The sequence below is a fragment of the Marmota marmota genome, unplaced genomic scaffold, assembly GCF_001458135.2.
Source record: "Marmota marmota marmota unplaced genomic scaffold, marMar, whole genome shotgun sequence".
NCBI classification, from domain to species: domain Eukaryota; kingdom Metazoa; phylum Chordata; class Mammalia; order Rodentia; family Sciuridae; genus Marmota; species Marmota marmota.
Window position 1 is genome coordinate 20,163,446 of NW_026000057.1, and position 22,422 is coordinate 20,185,867.

General features: G+C 38.2%; 1 protein-coding gene across 2 annotated transcripts; it reads right to left on the reverse strand.

Annotated features, from left to right (window-relative positions):
* Positions 1-271: 271 nt before the first annotated feature.
* On the reverse strand, positions 272-21,681 carry Ppm1k (protein phosphatase, Mg2+/Mn2+ dependent 1K). Of its 2 annotated transcripts, none has more exons than XM_015484545.2 (7): positions 21,437-21,681; positions 13,405-13,914; positions 12,164-12,264; positions 4,968-5,133; positions 4,483-4,627; positions 3,413-3,547; positions 272-2,457 (listed from the first exon to the last, which is right to left on the reverse strand). In XM_015484545.2, the coding sequence occupies exons 2-7, from the start codon at positions 13,842-13,844 to the stop codon at positions 2,326-2,328; spliced, it is 1,119 nt and encodes a 372-aa protein (XP_015340031.1). In that variant the 5' UTR covers positions 13,845-13,914; positions 21,437-21,681; the 3' UTR covers positions 272-2,325. The 2 variants fall into 2 exon arrangements, with proteins under 2 accessions (XP_015340031.1, XP_048669554.1); XM_048813597.1 differs by lacking the exon at positions 21,437-21,681 and adding an exon at positions 20,394-21,061.
* Positions 21,682-22,422: the final 741 nt, after the last annotated feature.

The following is a 22,422-nucleotide window of genomic DNA, read 5'->3' on the forward strand; positions in this document are numbered from 1 at the left end:
TCTTTTCACCTTATTACCTTAAAAAAAAAAATACCTGAAATATTTATTTAGCATTTTTTTCCCCAAAGGACAATTCCTAATTATATCAGGCAGGAAAACAAGATTTATTTTCTTCCATTTCCCCAAAGTTGAGAAGATGTAAGTATTTATATTGAATCCTCTTCCTTCTAAATAATCCATTAAACAAAGCTGAAAGAAAGAAAAAAATCAACCTTGAAAACTAAAAGTTGAAGATACACACTACACTGAATTTTTTTCATATCTTTTTTTAAAATTTCTACCACAAAATTCCATGTCATTCTTAATTCTCAGTATTTTTCTCACATCCTTTATTTTTAGATTCAAATTACCACATAACAATGTAGCTTCAACAGGCTGGCTCTGCTCCTGGTTCTCCAGATAAATTACCCAAAATAAAGTGCCTCCTACAGTCATTCTTAATCTGTGTGCTCACCACTGATTCTCCACTATCGAAGAGCTATGCTCAGTTTTCCCATCATCCTTAGGGGTAAATGTATGGATAATTTAAACCTAACTGTTGAAGGAGCTATGAAAGATTGTTCCCTTTCATTTCATATTACTTCAAAATATACATATATACACACAACACACATATAACCAATTCACAAAGTCTGCAAACACAAACTGCAGATGTTATTCCAAGTACACAGGGAGATTCACAGCTTAACAGCAAACTCACATGCAGATATAAAGCATAATGTTACATTCTAAATCACATAGCAAGATGAAATACAGAATGCTTTAATATATGTCTGTTTTAGATTTATTATTTCTCTTAAGTCTTAGAAATGAGGAAAACAGAAACATAAACCTCAAGTTATGTGTGTAATAGTAATATCAGTCAATGTGGTATTATTTTTACTAACAAAATATCCAACTTGTTGACTCTATAAAAAAAGATACATACTATATTCAAAACAAAAACCATAAAGTTAGAGATAACCAATGGAAACTTCATAAAAAATATTCGATACTGTCAGTTTGTCAGTATTTAACTTTGTGTTGTTTTGACCAAAATATCCTAAGCCTGTGCATTCTTTTCTGATATTAAATAATAGTCACATCTGAGTGCTCTTTTTTTTTTCCCTTTTTTCTTTTAGGGGGGGTACCAGGGATTGAACCCAGGGTCTCTCAAAAGCACATGCAATATTACTGAGCTACCCACCAAAACCCAGGAATACTCACATCTATATAACATTAATAACTACATAAAAATAGGAATGAATGGGGAGAGAGCTGTTGATAGTTGAAAGATAGAAGTATATGTTTATAAATATGTATACAATTTAGTAATTATAATGCACCAATAAAAAATATGAGAAAAATGTATTAGAATTTAGTGAGGTCACCTAAATGGATTTCTTTTGCATGGTTAAATCTACATACCAGTGGTCCAGAATAAAAAATGTGGTAACAAAGAACCCAGTTTTTACCTGTGCTCTTTGATATTATTATTAAAAATAAACACTGGTAAGTGAGCGATAGTGGTATGCCCTTGTAGTGGTGTGCCCCTAAAGTCCCAGATACACAGGAAATTGAGGCAGGACGAATACTTGAGCCCAGAAGTTCAGGGCCAGCTTGGGCAACACAGAAAGAGCCCATCTCTATTTAAAAAAAAAGAAAGAAAAGAAAGAAAAAAAGTTGCAGAACACCTTGAAGAGCTGTGAAAATATAGAAAAACTTTAAGAACCTGTTCAAATGAATAAAGAACAAAAAAAGATGAAAAGAAACCATAGCTGCCTAAGAGGTAAAAATTAGAAATTTATGTGCAAAGTCCTGGGTTTGATCCCCAGTACCAGAAACGCACAAACACAGAGAAATGTTCCACTCATCAAGCCTAGCACGGTGGCCCATACCTGTCATTCCAACATCTTGGGAGGCTCTCAGCAATTTAGTGAGACCCCTAGCAACTTAGCAAGACCCTGTCTTAAAAGAAAAAATTAAAAGGGCTGGGGATGTAGCTCAGTGGTAAAGCACCCTGGGGTTCAATCCCCAGAACCAAAACCAAAACAAAAAAACCTATAACACTTATCAAGTACACCAAAACCACTTCTCATTTGCCCACTCAACTTAGAGACTCACACTAGCTTAATTACACATATTTTTATACTGAGCATGAACAGGTGAACATAAATGTGATGGGTATTTATGAAAATACCTATATATAAATGGTTATTAAGTTTACTCAGACTTGTGTATTGATCTAGCGACTCACTGCTGTAGGTAATATTTTTTTATCTTATCAGTTTCTTCACACGCTCAGCAAAACAATATTGCACAGAAACTCAAAGTCCAAGGAAGCGATCAGGCCCAACGTCCACTGGAGGCGAAGCTTCTGCTGAATGAGAAGTTGATTTCAGAGTTCTTGTATTTTCCCCAGGCACCGAAAGGCACTACTACTGCTGTACTGTTATCTTCAGTACCATACTGTATGGCCTACAAAGTTTGCCAAGAAAGAAGAGAAAACATGGGAATTCAGAGTTTGTACAAAGAAAAAAAAAAAAAGTCCTTCCCTTAGAAAGCCAAACTGCTTTTAGGTACAGTTACTAAGTGCAAATATTTCACAATGGTTTATGATACTTTTACCCTGTGTCAATGCTCCACAAGGTTATTAAATTGCACATGGAATAACAGATGACCCCAAACATTCTCATTTACTATGTTACATGTCTTAATTACAAATATTATCACTTAAAAGTTTAAGACAAATTTGGCCCCTCAATTCAAAATATAAATATTGGAAATGCAAAAAACAGCTGTTGAATTAAAGCATGATCAGTGATGGTTCTAACTTAGAATTGCTATCACCACTATCCATCAGAACAGAATATTAAACAGCACAATGCAATGTTTCATGTTCTTTACTGGATATTACTCAGTGATTGTGTGTTAGCTCTGATTGACACACAATCCTGTCCATTCACCTTTTAGTAATTTGGTCTTTTTCACACATGTTCTGACACATGGACTCTGTACCTCAGTTTTTCTCATCTGTAAAAAGTTTCAACCTCAAAGGCATCATGATGATTGCATGAGTTAACATATGTGAACAGAATAGTGTCTGAGAGTGATATATTGGTTGGCTATTATTGCTGCTACTAACATTTCAAGGTATATACAAGGTCAAAACACAAAGCAAACACTTTTCATTGGAATATTAATTTTTCTTAATTACTTGGGCAAATGGTAAAAACTTGCTCATTGGAAATAATATGGAATCAAGTGTAAAACTCACTGTGATATCTAAGCTAAAATTCAAGATTTCAAAGAAATCTCAAGTGGTTATCACAGTGAAAAGTACTATGGGCTGCACAGATACCACTTGCCTGGGATTGTCTTTTACCCTCCTCCCCCCATGTAAGATCCTTAGAAGAAACTCTGCCAATGTCACCTGTTCAGTCACTGCATGGGCAGCTTCATTAGGATCGTGACACTGATTGACAAAGTCACAAATCTCTTGACTATTCACCATGAAGTTAATTCCATCTGTGGTGAGGACCAGGAAGCTGTCATCAGCATGCTGGAGCTACAATCAGAATCAAATGCAGATCAATATAAACTAGACTCTACCTCAGAATGGTCTTGGTATTTTGAAGATTTTATCTGTTTTGCTTAATGTCATCTGTGTAAGGGTTTATAGGCAAACAGTGAAAATGCAAGAAGTATCAACCACCACCAAGGATAAACCAAACATTGGCTTAGTAATACCCCCCCCAAAAAAGACAGCCAATTGCTAAGATAAACCTGAGTTTGATCCTGCCTCTATTATGCAACTGGGTCAGGACTTTTTAGCATTTAAAATTGTGGGCCTCTGTATATGCTTTAGACTTCTATACGCCTTAGATTTGTTTCCTTGTGAAATGAGGATAGTATTACCTTTTTGGAACAGACCTTAGCACATAGTAAAACCTACAAAAGTACTTGTTACATAAAATGAGTACAAATGGCATGTTAAGACATGAAAGAAACCCTTCATACAAATAATAAACATTTGCTGCCTCTATTGGAAGCTTGTAGCATACTATGCTAGGCACTGTAGTTGGCTCAAGGGTTTCAGAGAAAGAAGTTTCAAATCCCAGACTCGGTGTATACTGGGGCAGTTTAGGGCAACAGATGCACTAATGCCACAAAAATAGAGGTGAGTGATAACTGAGCATGGTAGAGAAGAGAAGCCAAGGACAGCTTCCAAGCTGAGATGACCCAAAGGATCGGGTGCCAGGGTGGGTAAAAGAGCCATTCTACGAGAATTCCACAGCAGGGTGAAACACAGACCAGAAACTTTGTCATATATCAGGCCAGGAAAGTAGTATCTCATTTTACCTGAAAAGTTCATCTTTCCATAAAATACCCCCCTTTAAAACCATCTGGCCTCAGTTAAATCTTCTAAGAAAGCCTATAGCTGGAAACAATCCTGCATTCGTGCATTGTATATCTATCAAGTGCTTGCAACTCCTCTCTTACCTTAATTCTCTTTGTTTCAGGTTCTGCTATCACACCACTGGCTTTAAGATCCAAATCACCAATACTCCTTGTCATTGCAAGTCTGCCATTTACGTGAGGCTGTCCCACACTATTCCAAGCAACAAAACCACCACATTTCTTGATCCTGGTCAAGAAAACATTAAAAAACTGAAGACATATATACAGAAAAATTTTATATAATACAAAGGGCAAAAGAGCTATTCTACCAGAATCCCATAGCTGGAATTAATATACAAAATATATATACACACAGAGTCAATATTAAATGTAAGCACGACATCAGTCAAAAATGCAAAATCTAAGCCAGGGGCAGTGTAACTTAGTGGTAGAGTGCTTACCTAGCATCAACAAGGCCCTGGGTTTAATCCCAGCCCAGTAAAAATAAAAAAGAAAGCAAGATTTCATTTCTATCTCGAACTATAAGCATTATCCACATTAGAATGACTGATCCATGATGTCAGTACCTTTCTTTTTCATCTTTTCTTTCTGGAGTATGGTCAATGGTCAGCTTCATGGGTTTCCCTTTTCTACACAAGATAGCCCGGCTGTCCCCAACACTGGCTACAACCAGTTCAATACCATCTCGCAACAGGGCTACTGTGGCAGTAGTCCCAGAGGTCAGAAGGGTTGCTATAATATTATAAAAAAGAGAAGGAGTTAGCGGTAGTCAGATGATTGGATACAGAATTTTAAATTACAAAATAAAACACAAGCATGATATACTAGTGCTAGGGTGGATCATTCTAATTTAACTACAGCTATGCAAATAAAATGCAAATAAACTATGTAAGTAACAGCATGCAGAGAAACAAGGACTTAATTCAGTAACAAGGCTCCATGCAAACAGAAAAGGTAGGTAATCTAATTAGGTAAACAATGCATCACTGTCTCCAAATAGCTCCTGTTCATATAAAGTAGAACTGATGTGAATTTAATGTGTGTATTAAATGTGTCAAGACCAAAAGTATTAAAATGTAATTAAAACTGGATACTACAATAGGATGACTTTTTCTACAATCATCTCTTTTAGGTTTTTCTCCTCCATTTCTTCTATTCTGTCAAAGTTCTATCAGCTAATGGACTTAATGAGACACGTCAAGGACATATCATCATTTGCTCTTCAAGTACCAGATTTTATATTTCAAAAAAAATCATTGAAGACTCACATTCTTTTCTGTTCATCTTTGCTCTCCTTAGATGAGAAACAAAGTTATAGCCATCATTATACTAAACAAAGATTCAGGGACAGGAAATGAAATTCATTGTAGTTTCTCCCATAAACTTGTAATCAGCACAGTTTGCTCCACAGGGATCTAATACACAGTCTGTGGGCAAACACAAGGGAGTACAGTACAGTCAACTGCTACTCCTGGGGTCCTTCCTGGGCCAGAGCATTCCAAGAATATTAATTTTCTTTTACTGAGATCAAAGAAAATTCAATCTCACAGGTCTAAGTTGCCATTATTTCCTATTGCAGTTCAAGTCCAACTGCATTTTATAATTTCCCTTTGATTTATTCTAACAGTGTCTGTCCTAAGTTTTACCATTTCTTAAAAGAATTTAAGGTGCATTGAGCCTTGCCCAAAGTGAGAATACAGAGAAACTATGAACTAAAAAATAAAGCAAAGTGGAAGAAATTGAAAGAGATAACTTATTTAAAGCAGGTATTATCTCTGGTAACATTGTTAATTCTTTTTGGGGGGGCAAAGGAGTAGATACCAGGGATTGAACTCAGGGGCACTAGACCACTGAGTCACATCCCCAGCCCTATCTTGTATTTTATTTAGAGACAGGGTCTCACTGAGTTGCTTAGTGCCTCGTTTTTGCTGAGGATGGCTTTGAACTAGCGATCCTCCTGCCTCAGCCTCCCGAGCCACTGGGATTATAGACATGTGCCACCGTACCAGGCCAACATTGTTAATTCTTTAAAGCATCTAAAAAAAAATATTCAAATGATCATCCAAAACTGATTTTGATTTATTTAATTATTTCATTTTACTTATTTATCTAGGTATTGGAAATTGAACCCGGTGGTACTTAGCCACTGAGTCACATCCCCAGCCCTTTTTATTTTTTATTATTATGAGATAGGGTCTCACTAAGTTGCATAGAGCCCTGCTAAATTGCTGAGGCTGACTTCAACCTTGCAATACTCCTGCCTCAGCCTCCCAAGTGGCTGGGATTATAGTATGCACCACCATGCCCAGTTAATTTTGATTTTAAAATAAAGTACGTATTGATTTGACTGATTGAAAGTCAATCTTTGTAAAAATTTCTTTTCAAAAAGGAAATTTTAAAAACTTTATCAGTATTGCATTTTGAAAGGAAATGTATGCATAAGTAGATTTCCCAACCAGTATATTAAAATGCCTGCTTTAATCAGAAAAGCAAAATGGAAAAACATAATAAACTCTACTTAATTTTTTATAGTCATGCTGAATTTACTGTATTGAGAAATAGCATTTACAGTTGCACTATCTTCCCAATCATCTCTTGATTTTGGAACTATTGTGTCAAAGTAATATTATTATGCAATGCTACAATATGTATTTGTCATTGCACGGCATAAGTGTTTTAATATAAGCATCAGTGATGTTTACCTTACAAATAAAGATTAGCCTTGAGATAACTTTTAAGTTGAGATTAGCCAAACCACTATAAGACAATGGAATCTTTTATACAAAAATGAAATCTTTATAATTTAGCCAACTGTATTTTTTTTCAAATTATTTAAAAGAGCCAGGCAAGAAAATACAGGCATGTACTCAAATGCTACCTGTCCAGGGAATTTTGTATTCCTCCCCTTCGTCTAAACCTTCAGCAACAGCTTTTTAAAAAGTGGTCCTTAATTGGTCATGACGACAGTTGAAATTTCATAAATGAAAGTTCAGTTGCTTAGGCTTGTCATTCATGACTCTGCCACCTAGACTTTAATAAAAGAGCTTGAGTTTTTATCAACTCACATTCACAGTTCCAAAATCCCAGGATTTATGGGTAAAGTTTCAAAACTAACTGTTGATTCTGGTATGCTAAGCATCTAAGAATATAAATAGTAAATCAGCATTTATTTTCATTTAACATTTAACAGGGAAGCAAAAGTTCTCACTTTTTGCCCTAACAACAAGACTATAAAACTAAGACATCTTTCAATAAGTTCTTAACACTCACTGGACAATTTTTACTGCAAGTCATCTCAACTAATGGGACAAAAGGATGTGGGAACCTTCCAGTAGTCCAGACTAGGAACCGCTGGACTCCTTCACCTGAGACAAAATTAAGCAGATCTCTCTTTCCACTGAAGCCCAGCATATAGTGTCCACGGGCTCCAGGTCTAGAGCTGCTGACCGGGCACAGTTCTCTGCCACAAATAACACGCACAGAGGCAAGTAGGAAATTCACCCAGGAATTGTGCTCAAACATTACAGACCTGCGACACAGGGGAGGGCAGAGAAAGAGCTGCAAAATAAGGGGAAGGGTTTTTATTTTGGTGAAAATTTCACTAGCAAATTACATAATATTCCAGGAGATGCCAAGTCAATGATTCCAAAACTCAGTTTGCTCAGTTTGGTGGTATTTTGTAGTTGAGTCTATTTTTGTTCATCACAGATTAACGCTTCTTAGATTTGCAATTTCCAAGATAGGAAAAAACCTATATATGAATGCATCTGTACCAGAACACACCAGTGATGACACAAACATATATCCACATGCTCAAACTCATACACACAAACGCATACACACGACACACTTAACTACTTCGTCTTCAACAAAGTAAATCAGTACTTCCACTGAGTTAGAAAAAAAAAAAATGCACTGTAAATTTGTTTAGTAGAAATATCAGAATTGTCCCAATAACAAAAAGGTAAATTTATCGTTCCAACACTGAATAATTTGTATATGACAAGCAGTCATGGTTAAAGAATGTGAACTACAGTATACCACCAAATTACTGGAACTTAAATATATACCAAGAAGGAATTAAAGCACCTCCTATGCCACATATAGGATTTCACACATTTGTTAAGGGTACAGGGATTTGGTATCTAAAAGCAATGTTTTTAGCAGAATAATTAATTTTAATTTCTTATTTAAATAAAAGCTAGTAAGGCCCTTGAGCTTATGTGAAGCCCTGGGTTCCATCTCCAGAACCACAAAAAAAAAAAAAAAAAAAAAAAGAAGAAAAAAAAAAACTGAATCAACTCCAGTCCCTGACACTTTTATAACACGTTTATAATTTCACATAAATCGGATATTTCTGCAGCTCTCTCTTTTCCCCAGTGTTGCAGGTCAACACAACAGAAGAAAAATGATCACAATTTTGAATAGCAACATAAAAAGTAAAAGCTGTATTTTTCAAAGTACAATATTTCCCAGTAATTATTCAACTATGAAAATAATAACATATAAATTAATACTTATTAAAAATGGGTGTCTAGACACAAATGACTCATGAACACCAAAATCAAAGTAATGAGCAGAAGCAGTAACAGCAAAATAAGAACATCTCTTCAATGCTGTCCCTATTTTTTTTTCTATTCAGTGACTCCCACCATAAGAAGGGTATTCAAAAATGTTGGGGGTGCAGGTCAGTGGTAGAGTGCTAACATGACCAAAGCGCTGGATTCACTCCCCAGCATCTCAAAAAAAAAAAAAAAAATGAGTTGCATTTTATTGCCTTGGTTATTTTTGCTTAATTCTTCCATAAAGTCATGATATGAAGAGCAAAGATGTTTCCCATGAAACTCACAGTGCTGTCATCAATGTCTCCCACTCTGAGTGTCAGAGCAAGTCTTCTGTTTTTGATCCATTTGTCCCTTGGGGAGCTTTACTGCTTTCAAAGTTTAAGCAATCTAGAAACACTCTGAAGAGTTTTTAGGACATAGAGGATTATAATTTAAGTTCTCTCCCACCTGGTTTAAGTGACTATCTCTAAACAATAGAGTACAGGATATCATTTGAATTTACAGGCTGGTTTCACTATGTGTAAAAACACACATTACTGGTATGAATTGAGTACAAAAAGAATTCCAAGTTGGTGATAAAAAGGGTTGAGGATATAGCTCAGTGGTCAACATTTGTCTAGCTTATGTGAAGCCCTGGGTTCCATCTCCAGAACCACAAAAAGAAAGGAAAAAAAAAAAAAAAACTGAATCAACTCCAGTCCCTGACCTTACAGGAAAGGTTAAAAGGAGTGAAAAGGGTGCTGATGCAAAAAAAAGAGAAACCATAGAATGACAGAATTTTCCTTAGTTGGTGCCAGTTCTGCTTACGCAGACCTAAAAGAATATTATCTACTCTTATAATACTGATACTGCTTCAGTTCTTATTAGAAATTTTAATTTTTTTTAACCTAAATGACCATGAAATCTGAAATGACATAGGCTTGTTTTTTTCTCAACCCACAAATTGTAAAGTTAATAGACAGCATTCTAACTTTAGTGGCTTTAATATATTTGATAAAATAGGCCCCCGAAACCAAAAGGCAATTTTTGTCATCTCTGAGGATTTGGCAACTTATTAAGAATAAATTTTTAAAATGTTCTCAAAATACTGTTTTTTTCAAAACCACAGGTTAATAAACCTCTAAGAATAAAAACACAATAATATTTAATGACAATGTTATCATAGCCTTTTTAAAAAATAATGCACTAAGCATCCTTCTATCTTGCTCCATTAAATTTTCAAACAAAATGACCATTAAATGAAATGTAAATTTTAAGACATCTATATTAAAGTTCTGGGATCATATACTTTAAAGTACATAACTAAATTAAACAATATATTCCAATTTCATTGTTAGGAGTAAATTATATTTTATTATTAATTTCTTTATACAACTATTTGAAAGTTTCTAAGATATTCAAGTTTTAAATAAATGCTCCAAATTCAAAATGACTTGATTATAATTTATTGTTAATAAATTAAAGGAGCCCTCACAAACTTTATACCAAGTCTAATATTGATGGTTTTCTGCATCTACATTGATCAGATCCTTTTCAAAACAGCTGACTGCACCCATGAAGGGTTAACAACACATTTGGTGGTTGGCCTTGTGACCCATTCTCTTCTGCAAACCTTGCCCAGTAGTCTGCAGCTGTTTGCAGAACAGCTGGGGCACATCACAGGCACTACTTCTCCGTGTGTGACAACCAAACTCACAGCCAACCTGGTAATGGATGAAATAAAAGCATACCAAAATTCAGAGTTATACATATGAAACTACAAGAATTTTTTTCTTCTCTTCTTCATGGGTTTCACCCATCAGGAACAAGAGCTAAATCTAATGCATAAAATTCCCCCTCTCTTAAAATCCAACTTCTTAAAGGTAAGGTGGAATGCAAGAGAGGAGAAAATGGGCCTGAATAATCTACACACTAAAAAAATTAATCTCTGAACAAAAGGGGATGGGGTTGTGATGGGAAGTTTCTCAAAAAAAGAGCAGGGAAGGGCTGGGGGTGTAGCTCCATGGTAGAGCACTTGCTTAACATGCTCAGGCCCTGGGCTTGACGGTGCAGGTTGGGGGTGGAGAGCAGGATGATCTCAAGATGGGGAACAGTCCCAGAGTCACCTTCTCCCCTCCTCATCAATAAATATGCACATGAGAGAGGCCTGGCTGGGTGCCAGGAAAGTCCCAGCTAATCTGAAATGACATCTGTCTTTCAGTTTCAGTTCCATATCTATGAAATGGGGAAAATTTTCCATTCCTTGCACTCCAACTGAGAATGACATTTCTCTGGTGCAATTTTTAAAGAAAAAGATGAAACCAAAAAAGATTAATAACATCGCTGCACCATTCATTTTCACTCTGGGGACATGGCTCAGTGTTTGAGCACTTGCCTAGCATGCTCATGGTACTGGGTTCAATCTCCAGCACCACAAAAAGAAAAAAAATAATAAAAATTCACTTTCAAATCAGTTATGAGGCATATATTCCATGACTGCAGCAGAAGTATTCAAGGTTAAGTTCAGGGACAAAGGATTCTGGCTAGCTGACTAGAAAACATTGGCTACATTTTCCTGAAATGGTTTTGATAAATTTAGTCAAAACCAGAAACATTTTACTTTCAAAATTTAAGGACACAGAGTACACAAACTTTTAAATTCAGTTGGCATGCCCTTATGTTTAACAAAAACAAAAATACCACTAGCTACCATAGGACAGCTGCAAGATGGAGCTTTTTTAAGAAGTGGAGAAAAATATCTTCCTTCTGATTATACAAATTAATGCATATTAGTCATTTCCTTTCTTATTTAGCATCTATTAGCTATTTTCTTCTTGTCTAAACAATTACCATCCAAGCCAGATATGATTACCCTATAGACTTGCTCATTAGAACCATTCAAAAAAGAAAAACATTCTCTCACAGTATGGATATCTTTTCCACAAAACAAGAAATCAAACAAATTAACTATTTTTAAATCTTAAAAATTAAAATCCAATAACTAAACCATTTTGGAACTTCCCTTTCAAGTAAAAGGGAGGTACTGACATTAGTTCAGATTCTAAAGAGCATTAAAAGTGAATCTTTATATACAATCATTTCTAAATAAACTTTCTTACAAATAAGTATTCCTTAAAATTCCTACTCCCAAAGAGCTAAACTGTTGCCTTTTTACCAGCCTCTCCCAAGACATTGAGGAATGTGATTGTTTTACATACCATCAGCAGACAGATGGGCATGGCTTGCAAAGGCTTTATCTATTTCTAGAAAAGACAAGGTCAACACAGTTTCCAAGTTCTTCTCCTTAGGGAGAAAATCCCTTTGAGGAAGGGAAAGAGAACACAGAACAATCATTTCACAATAGGTTTTCCTTCTTACAGTCACCTTTCCAAGCAGACATTCCTCACAACAGATCTCATGACTTTCAGATGCTTACAACCCACCGGAGCGGCAATGTTCAGTGACTATCACTGACCAGTACTTAAGGTACTGTGATAAGCTGTTTTGTTTTTTTGTTCTGAGAATAGTACTCAGGCCTTCCAAGCATGTGACAAGCTTTTAAGGACATGGTAAAGTGCTTGCCTAGAATGCATGAGGCCCTGGCTTTGATGCCTAGCACCAAATATATAAATGAGGCCCAAGTCCTTGTTCTTATAGAATTAATACTCACTCCCACAATCCTTAGAGGTCAAGAGTGCCACCATAGGCCAGGAATGGTGCCAGCACTCAGGAAATTGAGAAGGGAGAATCCCTTGAGTCCAGGAGCTGGAGACCAGCATGGGCAATGGAGACCCCATCTCAAAAAAGAATTTCTTCATATAAACTTAAACCACTGAATTCTTTTGTGGAATGAGGTGAATTTTGCATAAGCCCACTAATGAACAGTATAACTAACCATATACAGGAAGATAAAAAATAGCACATGGTCATAACTCTGCCACATATATCCCCCTTTTAATTCTAGCAATAGCGTGATCCTCAAAAATATAATAATTCGGGTAAATGAAATAGTTAAAGGAATTCAACATACCCACATTAAATGCATTTTCCACACACTAAGACCAATCATCCAAGGTCGAGTATTCAAAGCTATTACTATCACTTAAAATTAAAATTGTCAATTAATTGTCAATTAAAATTATTAATCACTTACTATGTGCCATGCACTGATGGGAGTACATGCTTCTCATAGGTTATCTCATGTACTATCTACTAATTCACTTGAAATGATCATAAATCAAGTGCTGTCGAGTTTTCTGATCAACGTTTTCCCCAAGGAGTTACTAATATCATCAGTAATAGTGGCATGCTTAAATTACTGCTCATTCAAGAAGTGGCAGTGTGAAACCATGCAAGTAACTTGGTTTAACTAAACTCATCATCAGATAAGGGGTGAACGTTTAAGCTTGGTGAAGCTTGGGGGAACTGCAAAGTCAAGAGTGAAAGCCATTGTACATACACAATACATTTCTCCATGTGGGTGTGACAGAAATCAGCCGCTGCAGGTCCCCCATGTCCATCATACACTGCAAAGTACAGGATCTCCTCTGTTAGCTGAGCAAAGTCAAACCGATCTTCATTCTCTTTCCGTTTGCCAATATGGGAAGAGCTGCCCACATTTTCCAAGCTGATTTTGGGAATTGGCTTGCCATACTTAATACTGGGTGGCAGCAGAATTGGCTCATCAATACGGTTATCCCAGATTCCAAAACTGTCCCAGGTGGCTGGCCGTCCACTACCGTCAGGGTCAAACCGAGAACACCTAGGCTCTGAAGTGGAGCTGTGGCAGGGGGGTGACACACGCCTGTCCTCCTGCAACAGGCGGGAGCTCAGCAGCACTCTTCTTCTCACCTGGTTCCCACCACTTCTAACCAAAGTAATTAAGGCCGCTGTTGACATAACTCAACTCCACAGGCCTCAATGGCAGCAAAGGTCAATGGAACAATGGAATCTCTTCAAGAACAGGCAACTGGAAAATGAAAGACTTTGTCAGCAATTTTGAATATAAATGATCTATATTATAGGACATTATCAAACATGAAGGCCATAAAAGATCTGCCCGAAGTAGATATCATATTTATGTTATATATTGGGTAAACACCCAATAGCCTACTTCCAAGAATAATCAATAGGTTTGAGCTATGGTGACTCATGCTTGTAATCTCAGCTACTCTGTAAACTGAGGCATGATTTCAAGGCCAGCCTCAGCAACTTAGCAAGATCCCGTCTCAAAATAAAAAAATTAAAACAGCTGGGGATGTAGCTCACTGGTAAAGCACCCTTGTACCAACCCCAGTACCAAAAAAATAAATAAATAAAATAAAGAATCAATTTATCTACTCCATTTAGTATTCAAATTCTATAAAAATTTGAGTGTTCATATATATAGAATGTGTGCCTCTCAACACTTTCACCTACAGTCACTCCAGGATCTCATCAAAACACAGATTTTGTTTCATTTGGTATGGGTGGGCTCTGAGATTCTGCATTTCTAACCAGCTCCCTGTTGATACTGAAGGCAGCAGGCTTCACCTGGAGTAGCAAGAATATAGAACTCAGCTATAAATAAACGTTCTTCCCTTCAAATTAACTCCATTGCTCTGAAGAAAAGGTAAGGGCAAATGTTAACAATAGCAACAAAATCTTTTTTTTTTTTTTTGGCACTGCAGGGAATCAAACCCTGGGCCTCACCCATGCCAGGTAATGTGCTGCCACTGAGCTACATCTCAAACCAATAAAGTCTGGCCTCAAAAGAGAAATAGGAGGGAAATAAATAAATGGCTAATAAACTATTTCCAATAGTTCTGTTCTTAAAGAGTGGACAAATTTTAGCAAAGATACCATGTAGGATATAAATGTTGTTTTGATTTTTCTCAACTACAAACTGTGGACACTACATCATCAGGGTTAATGTAAATTGGTTTCTATACACACCCCTCCCCAGCTCACAGGTGAGCCAGTGCTGATGCTGTCCTTTGTGGAAGACATTCATGACAAGTGTGTGAGTTTGTGATCTCAGCAATCAGGAGGCACTACAATAATGATGAGCAGCCCTAATTTATAATCTATGCATTTACACCAACAGCTGCAGCTCTCCTTTACCCCACCCTGCAGCCCAACCACACCTGAGACTACATTTCCTTAAAATACTCCTGCTTAAATTCAATCCCAAAGGCTTTCTTGGCATTCCAGGATGTTATCAGGGGAATTCAAATATCCTTGCAGGAAGTGTTATGTTTCTGGTTGTTTTCCATACAAATAAGGATCCAAGCAGAAACTCATCTCCTGAGTACTTAGTAGTGTTTCTTTCTTTTATTTATTTTTTTATTTTTGCAGTGGTGGGAAAGAACCCAGGGCCACACACATGCTAGGCAAGCACTCTACAGCTGAACAGACATTCCTAGCCTGTTGTTACTTTATGAATTAAAAATAAACTTTAGGTCATTTGTTTGTGGTGCATGCCTGTAACCCCAGCTACTTGAGAGACTGAGGCAGGGCCATGGCAAGTTCAAGACCAAATTCACCAATTTATCAAGACCCTATCTCCAGCCTGGCACCATGGCACATGCCTGTAATCCCAGCGGCTTGGGAGGCTGAGGCAAGAGGATCACAAATTCAAAACCAGCCCCAGCATTTAGCAAGGCCCTGTCTCCCAGTAAAAATAAAAAGACATGGGGATGTGGCTCAGTGGTTAAGCACCCCTAGGTTCAATCCCCCATACCAAAACAAAAACCAAACAAACAAACAAACAAAAAGTAAAAAAAGAAGGAAGCTCATATATGCATGCAAGCTCCATTCTTGAGTGAGTGCGTTTTTGCTGCGGCGGTCCCTGCCAACATCAAACATCAAAGGCGGCGAACATCTTCAGCCTTTGAACTCAAACTCACACCAGCAACCATCCGAGGAGCTTAAAGGGCTCAGACTCAGACTAGGCTGCATTACTGTTGCCTCTTGTTCTGAGGTACCCAGCTTCTAGAACCGAACAGCTACTGGTTTCCCTGCTTCTCCAGCCTGCAGATGACCATTGCGGGACTATCCAGTTTCTGATCATGAAAGTCAATCTAATAAATCCCCTCTTATAATGATTTATCCATTCTATTGGTTCTGTTCCTCTAGAGCAGAGCCTACCTTCATAGAATTTAGAATAAACATGGCAACCAATTCAATTAATGTATCATGAAAGACTTCAGGAACCATCCCTTCTTGGCTTTTCAGCTAAGATCATGCGTAAGACTGCAATTTCGCTCCTTTTTATGACAATATTGGGGCAGGGGTGAGAGAAGCATAGATGGCATCTACAGTTAGCAAAGATAACTGATTGAAGATTGCTATGGTTTTGATAGGGTTTGTCTCCAAAGATTCATGAGTTGGAAGCTTGGTAGTGTTGAGGTGCTGGAACCTTTAAGAGGTGGAGCTTACTGAGAGGCCCTTAGGTCACTGGGTATGCTCTCAGAAGGGATTAAGGTAGTTTTCATTGGCACTCAGTTCTCACCAGACCAAGATGAGCATGACCCCTAAATTGCTCTCTGGCTTCAATTTGGCCAGGTGATCTTTCCCTCTTTCAAGTGCTCCTGCATTATAATGTCATCCACCAAGGTATCCTCACCAGAGCTGATGCCAGTGACATGCCCTTGAACCTCCAGAACTCTGAGCTAAATAAACCTCTTTTTCTTTATAAATTCAGCCAGCTTTGCCTATTTCATTATAGTAACAGAAAACAGACAAACACAAAAATCAAATTTTATTCAGCAACAATAACAATACAGGTGATGAGCTAATGAAGAAATTTCAAACTACAATACAACCTAGCAAGTAATAGTAGTACTAATTAATAATGAAGATAATCCCAAAGCAGCTTTAAAACAGAAAGAAAAAAATAAAACTTAAATACATTTATTAGAACACACCACACACACACACACACACACACACACACACACACACACAATTTGAAAAGTACACCCGAGATGAGCAAAGTGCTACACTTTTGGCTTCAATCTAAAAGCATGCAAACCATATTTAGCCTTGGGCTACTTGGCAGTAATGCACCACCTCCTTTAAGGAAGGGTTATATCTAGAATTACAACCAGATAAATACTAAAGTTTCTCTGCAATGCTTCTAGGATACTCTTGCCCTTTATCTTTCTCTCTCACCCCCCCCCCCAAAAAAAATTAAAGGATATAACTGCATTCTCAGCAGAACAAATATCCACTGGAAACATATATTTAAGAATAAAATAAAGGGCAAATTAGCCACAGTTTCTTTAAGTTGCATAGACTAGAATGAGTCATCAACTCGATCTCTTTATGTATTATCTGCACAATTGCCTCAGAAAGTTGGCAGTTATAGAAAAGCACCTACTTGAAAGAATATTGATGACAAGAACTACATGTGAGCCTGATATATAGCTGGTTTATCAACTCGGCAAAACTAGGTCAGCATGACCTAGGCCAACAGGACACCACAAGAAGTGGTTTCATTTCCTCTTCCACATTCAATGACACTAAATCACACTAATCCCTTCCAGATTCCCAAGGAAAAACCATCCACAGGCAACCTGTGTTCCCAAGCTAAACAACTTTAAATTAAACCTGCACATGTGCTGGGGCTGTAGCTCAGGGGTAGAGTGTGTGCTCAAGGTCCTGTGTTCAATCTCCTGCACTCAAATACAAAGACAAAAACCAAGCAACCAAAAACCTGCACATCAAGAAGATTTGTTCCACAGCTTCAAACTTGGAAACCGCCATCACAGTTCCCCCAAGCCATCCAGATGCTCGTAGACATGACTATGCACAGAAGAACAAGGGGAATAGCATCTGAGAAGTGAAAAAATAAAATAAAATCTTTAAAACAAGAAACCAATATTCTCTTTGACAGAAAGAGCAGAGAACAGATTGATAAACACATAAGAATTCTCTTCATTGGCTAGTTCAGCTAGGAACTAATTGCCAACTAAGAAACATAGTTACTCAGCAATCTTTCTGAGTAGGCAGGGCAGAATTATGCCAATTTTTTTTTTTTTTTTTGGTGGGAGGGTGGTGGGGTATACTGAGGATTGAACTCAACCACTGAGCCACATCCCCAGCCCCATTTTGTATTTTATTTAGAGACAGGGTCTCACGGAGTTGCTTAGTACTTTGCTTTTGCTGAGGCTGGCTTTGAACTAATGAGCCTCCTGCCTCAGCCTCCCAAGCAATGGGATCATAGGCATGCACCACTGCACCTGGCTATGCCAATCCTTTGATCAGAAATCAAGGCTAGCTTATTTTCATAAGGCATTTTAACAATTATATTCAAATTATATTCATCATTTCACCCAAAGGATTCAAAGGACAGGAAGTAATTCTGTTTGGAAGCCCTTCAAACTCACAAAAATATGACAAGAGCAAAAGTTAAATGAACAAAAAACCTACTAGCACATCATGCACATATCATATTCTACTAGTAAAAAATAAACTTTAAAGACTATGGTAAGCAATAAAATAAACAACTCGACTGGAATCCTAGCAATGCCACATTTATATAATCAATCTAAAATATATTGCAGTCATATACAAAAATGAACAATCTCCTACCTAAACTATATTCCAAATTCCTATTTCCCAATAAAAACAAAAATGTATGGGTCACAACTTACACCACATGAATTTTTGAAAACATGTGTGCGTTTATACACACATGCATGCGTGCACGCACACACCAATACCCTATGTATTCTAGTTCTTGTCAATAAGTAATTCCTGAAAATATTTTCTTTTTTCATCATCTCCATATTGATTTGTGTGACCAAACTTTTCCCGTCTTCCTCTTCGATCTGATATGTTAACACTCTAGCACACATTAGTGACTAGAGAACAAAGTTGGTCTCTAAGTTAAAAATTCTGTCTCAATTAAAAAAAAAAAATCTAAATGACAAGAGAATCACAGCAGAGTTAAATAAATCGAGAGACCATAAGGGTGTGCGTAGATTATACATGAGAGCACCAGTGAAAAACCACACCCTAAGAACAGGAAACCTCAGGTGAAAAGCATCAGGAAAAGGAAAAAGTATAATTGGTTTTGGGTAAACTTCTTTTCCTTTTGCAGTGCTAGGCTCAAATCTGGGACCTCCAGCATACTATGGAAGTGCTTTACCACTGAGCCACTTCCTCAGTCTGGTTATAGTAAATTTAAAAAAAATGGTTTTAAATAAAAGGGGAGCCAGACACTGTAGCAGGAACCCATAATGCCAACTACCAGGGAGGCTGAGGCAAGAGTATCATAAGTTCAAGGCCAGTCTGGGCAATTTACCAAAACTCTGTCTTAAAAAAATAAAATGGGCTGGGGATATAGCTCAGGGGTAGTATAGTACCCTGGGTTTGATCCTTAGTACCAAAAAAAAAATTAATTAATTAATTAATTAACCTAAAGTAAATTAAAAATAAAAGGAGAGAAGTAAAGAAAAGTCACATAGATAGCTACAAGTTTGGTCTCCCAATTTTATTTTTTATCTTCCTCCCACTTTATAACCTGTCATTGACTTAACACCTCAGAGCTGTCCACACTTACTTCTGAGAAAGAACAGTGGCAAATCCTGTCATTGGCAGGCTTTGGCTTGGGGATTTGAGTTAAACTGTTTTTGAATGTTGAAATCAGGTCACAAGGGCAGTTTATTATTGTCATTTCAAGCACAAGTCAAAATTATTCAGGAGTACTAAAGATCAGTGTTACCAATACCTGCTTAGATTTTATGCCCCTGGAAAAAAAATTAAGAAACTATTTCTGAGTGACATTGGTCAAATTATATTGTTATAATGTATATGTGTACAATTGATAATGTACGCATGTACAAATTTATAACATCAAATCCCATCAGTATGTACAACTATAATGCACCAATAAAAAATGTAGGGAAAAAAAAAAAAAAGAAAGTATCCCTGGCCATTATAAAGTGGCACTCAGGTATCTTTTTACAATGGAAACTAGGTCATTTTTAATGGTCCTGAATGAAGTATTTCTTTATTAACCTTTTTTTATAAACCAATCAGTGCACCCCCAATAAACTATAATAGTATGGAAACCTCCAGAATGTGTTTCAGCAGATTGGGATCTTAACGCCTTATCAGTACACTGCTGGAAGGAAATAAAAGGTACTAGTGTACCTGAAGAAAATAACAAATAAAAACTCCAATGATTCCCCTTAAGTTTAATGAGAATATGAATTGAGATGTGTGAATAGTGAAAAGAATATAGGAGCAGTGAAAAGTATTCATTATTCTCATTTGGTAGACCTTTTTAAACACTTTATGTGGACACAAGTCACAGACCACATTCCAAATCTCTAACTTTATTCTTCATTTAAGAAGAATTTTCCTATACATTCTGTAAGATGCTGGCAGCAGAGGTGCCTGTGTGATCAGTAGAAAGTGACTAAAGCTGCAAGAAAAAAATCATTAGCAAAAACTCACTAATTAAGATATTTCATGCTGCAAAGGTGCATCTGTTTCCACTTTCTATACACTTCAACAGACACAGTTCCTTTCTTGCTGTTTTCAAGATCATTATGTCACTTGAGTAGTTCATTCTGCAACCGCTCCACAGCCTTATTCTTTCCTCCTCTCTGCGTTTAGAAGGACCAACCAGGCCTTACTGCAAATTTCCAGTCTGAAGTCCAGAAAGGCCAGTGGAGCCTCAGACTTCAATTCCCCTATTTCCAATTCGAGACTCGACTCTGTCACCTCCTGTAAATAATCTACCGAAAACAGTTATGAAAAAAAAGGCATCATCAGCCACAAGGCCTTAGAGAGGCAATGCTCTCTTGGCAAAGCAATCCAGACCAATCAGGGTTCTGCATCCTTCTCCGTACCGATGTGAATAGGTCATCGTTGGACCGTTCGGGATCTTGGCTCGTGGTCTCAGATAAGGAGCCAAAGTGACACGGGGCGTGCAGCCCTGCAGACAGCTGGGTTCCCACCAACACCTTTCGCTGCCGGGTCTCGGCCTCCCAGCCTGGGTCAGGATTGATAGATCCCAGTATCACCACGTCTGACTCTAATGGATGGCTACACGGCACTGACCCTTGCAGCATCCTTGCTTCAGAGGATTCGCCCTACGGGCCTACTGTTGGGGAAACCAGGGCGGCCACCCTCCGCCTTCCTTCCTCAGTCCCTCCCTCCGACCTCGACCCACCCCAGCAGCCTTGCACGGGCGACTTCAGCCTGCAGTCAAGTTCAAGACCCAGCAAGGTCTGGTAGGAAACCCCAGCTGTTGGGGCGCAGCCAGGGTGGACCCCGCCCAGACAAGCTGCTCTAGACCTCGAAAAGGAAGAAAGACGCAGAGATCCCAGAGAGATGGGCCGTGGGGCTCGGGCTCGGAATTGAGGCTGGGGGAAATAAACCTATATTTTTCCTCCACCTTCTCGGGGAGTCATCCTCCCTTTACTCTCCATTCCGGGGACCGCCAATAAATAACACCAACAGAAATAAATGAATTGCACTTTCTTGACTCTTACCTCGTAAAGGCTAGTTCCCGGAAATTTCTTAATTAGCTACCGAGGGGCAAAAGAGGGGCTTTCTTGATCGGTAAACAAGATCGCCTTCTCCGTTGTACTCTATCTCTGGAGCAAGCAATCAAAGGAGCCACTGCCTCATCTCCTGGTCAGTCTCGAAATTTTTTTTGCCCGCAGTTGGCCAGATGGAGAAGGGAAGTCTGTTCCCTCTGACTGACGGCAGCTCTGGCCAATCAACGCTTGGCGAGGAGGTGAGCCCATCTATAACCGCAGCTACTCACAGATCCCGAAAGGAACGAGCCTCCCGCAACTGCAATTTGACTTGGCAGACTTGCTGCAGCGCGCTGCAGAGCGACGTAGACTTGGACCAATAGCAGCTCGCGGAGGCGCCCCGCCCTCCCGAGGTCGGTGCTGCGCGCTCCTACCGGAGACAGTGGGTGGGGCAGGGAGATTTGGTACCTTGCCAGCGGTTGAAGGAGGGAGGTGTGTGGGACAAGGGGGCGGTGGTTGTGACCACTAGGAAACCGATAAGGGCACTTTGCCTGGGCATTGAGCTTGAAAGGCATCTGGTTTCCTTCCTCGTTCTTTTGCAAATCCCCGGTGCAGCGTTGTTCATGGCTGAACAAACAGGCATTTTATGATCTCTTGGGATTGTTGATTCATTCATTCGACAAGCATTTCTGTGTTTAAGAAGGACCTCCTGAACGCCGGGCAGTACTAGGCACTGGAAATACAAACCTGACTCTGAAAGACATGATCGCTGCACTTAGAGAAATTACAGTCTAAGGGAAGAAGAGGGAGAAAACTAACAAGTAAACTAGCATGTAAAAGATCAATCCTAGGGTTGGGTGGGGCTCAGTGGCAAAGCGCTTGCCTCCCACAGGGTTCCATCCTCAGCACCACATAAAATAAATAGATATATATGGTCTGTTTTTGTCTATTTCTTTATTATTATTATTCTCTCTCTCTCTCTCTCTCTCTCTCTCTCT

What these genes read in the sequence shown, in the direction of transcription:
- Ppm1k (XM_015484545.2), bottom strand. Translation starts at nt 13,844, where the DNA reads ATGTCAACAGCGGCCTTAATTACTTTGGTTAGAAGTGGTGGGAACCAG. An exon ending in AGAAAAGATGAAAAAGAAAG is followed by an intron (nt 4,628 to 4,967) that starts GTACTGACATCA and finishes TTTCTTGACCAG; the next exon opens with GATCAAGAAATGTGGTGGTT. An exon ending in CCCATGCAGTGACTGAACAG is followed by an intron (nt 2,458 to 3,412) that starts GTGACATTGGCA and finishes CAAACTTTGTAG; the next exon opens with GCCATACAGTATGGTACTGA.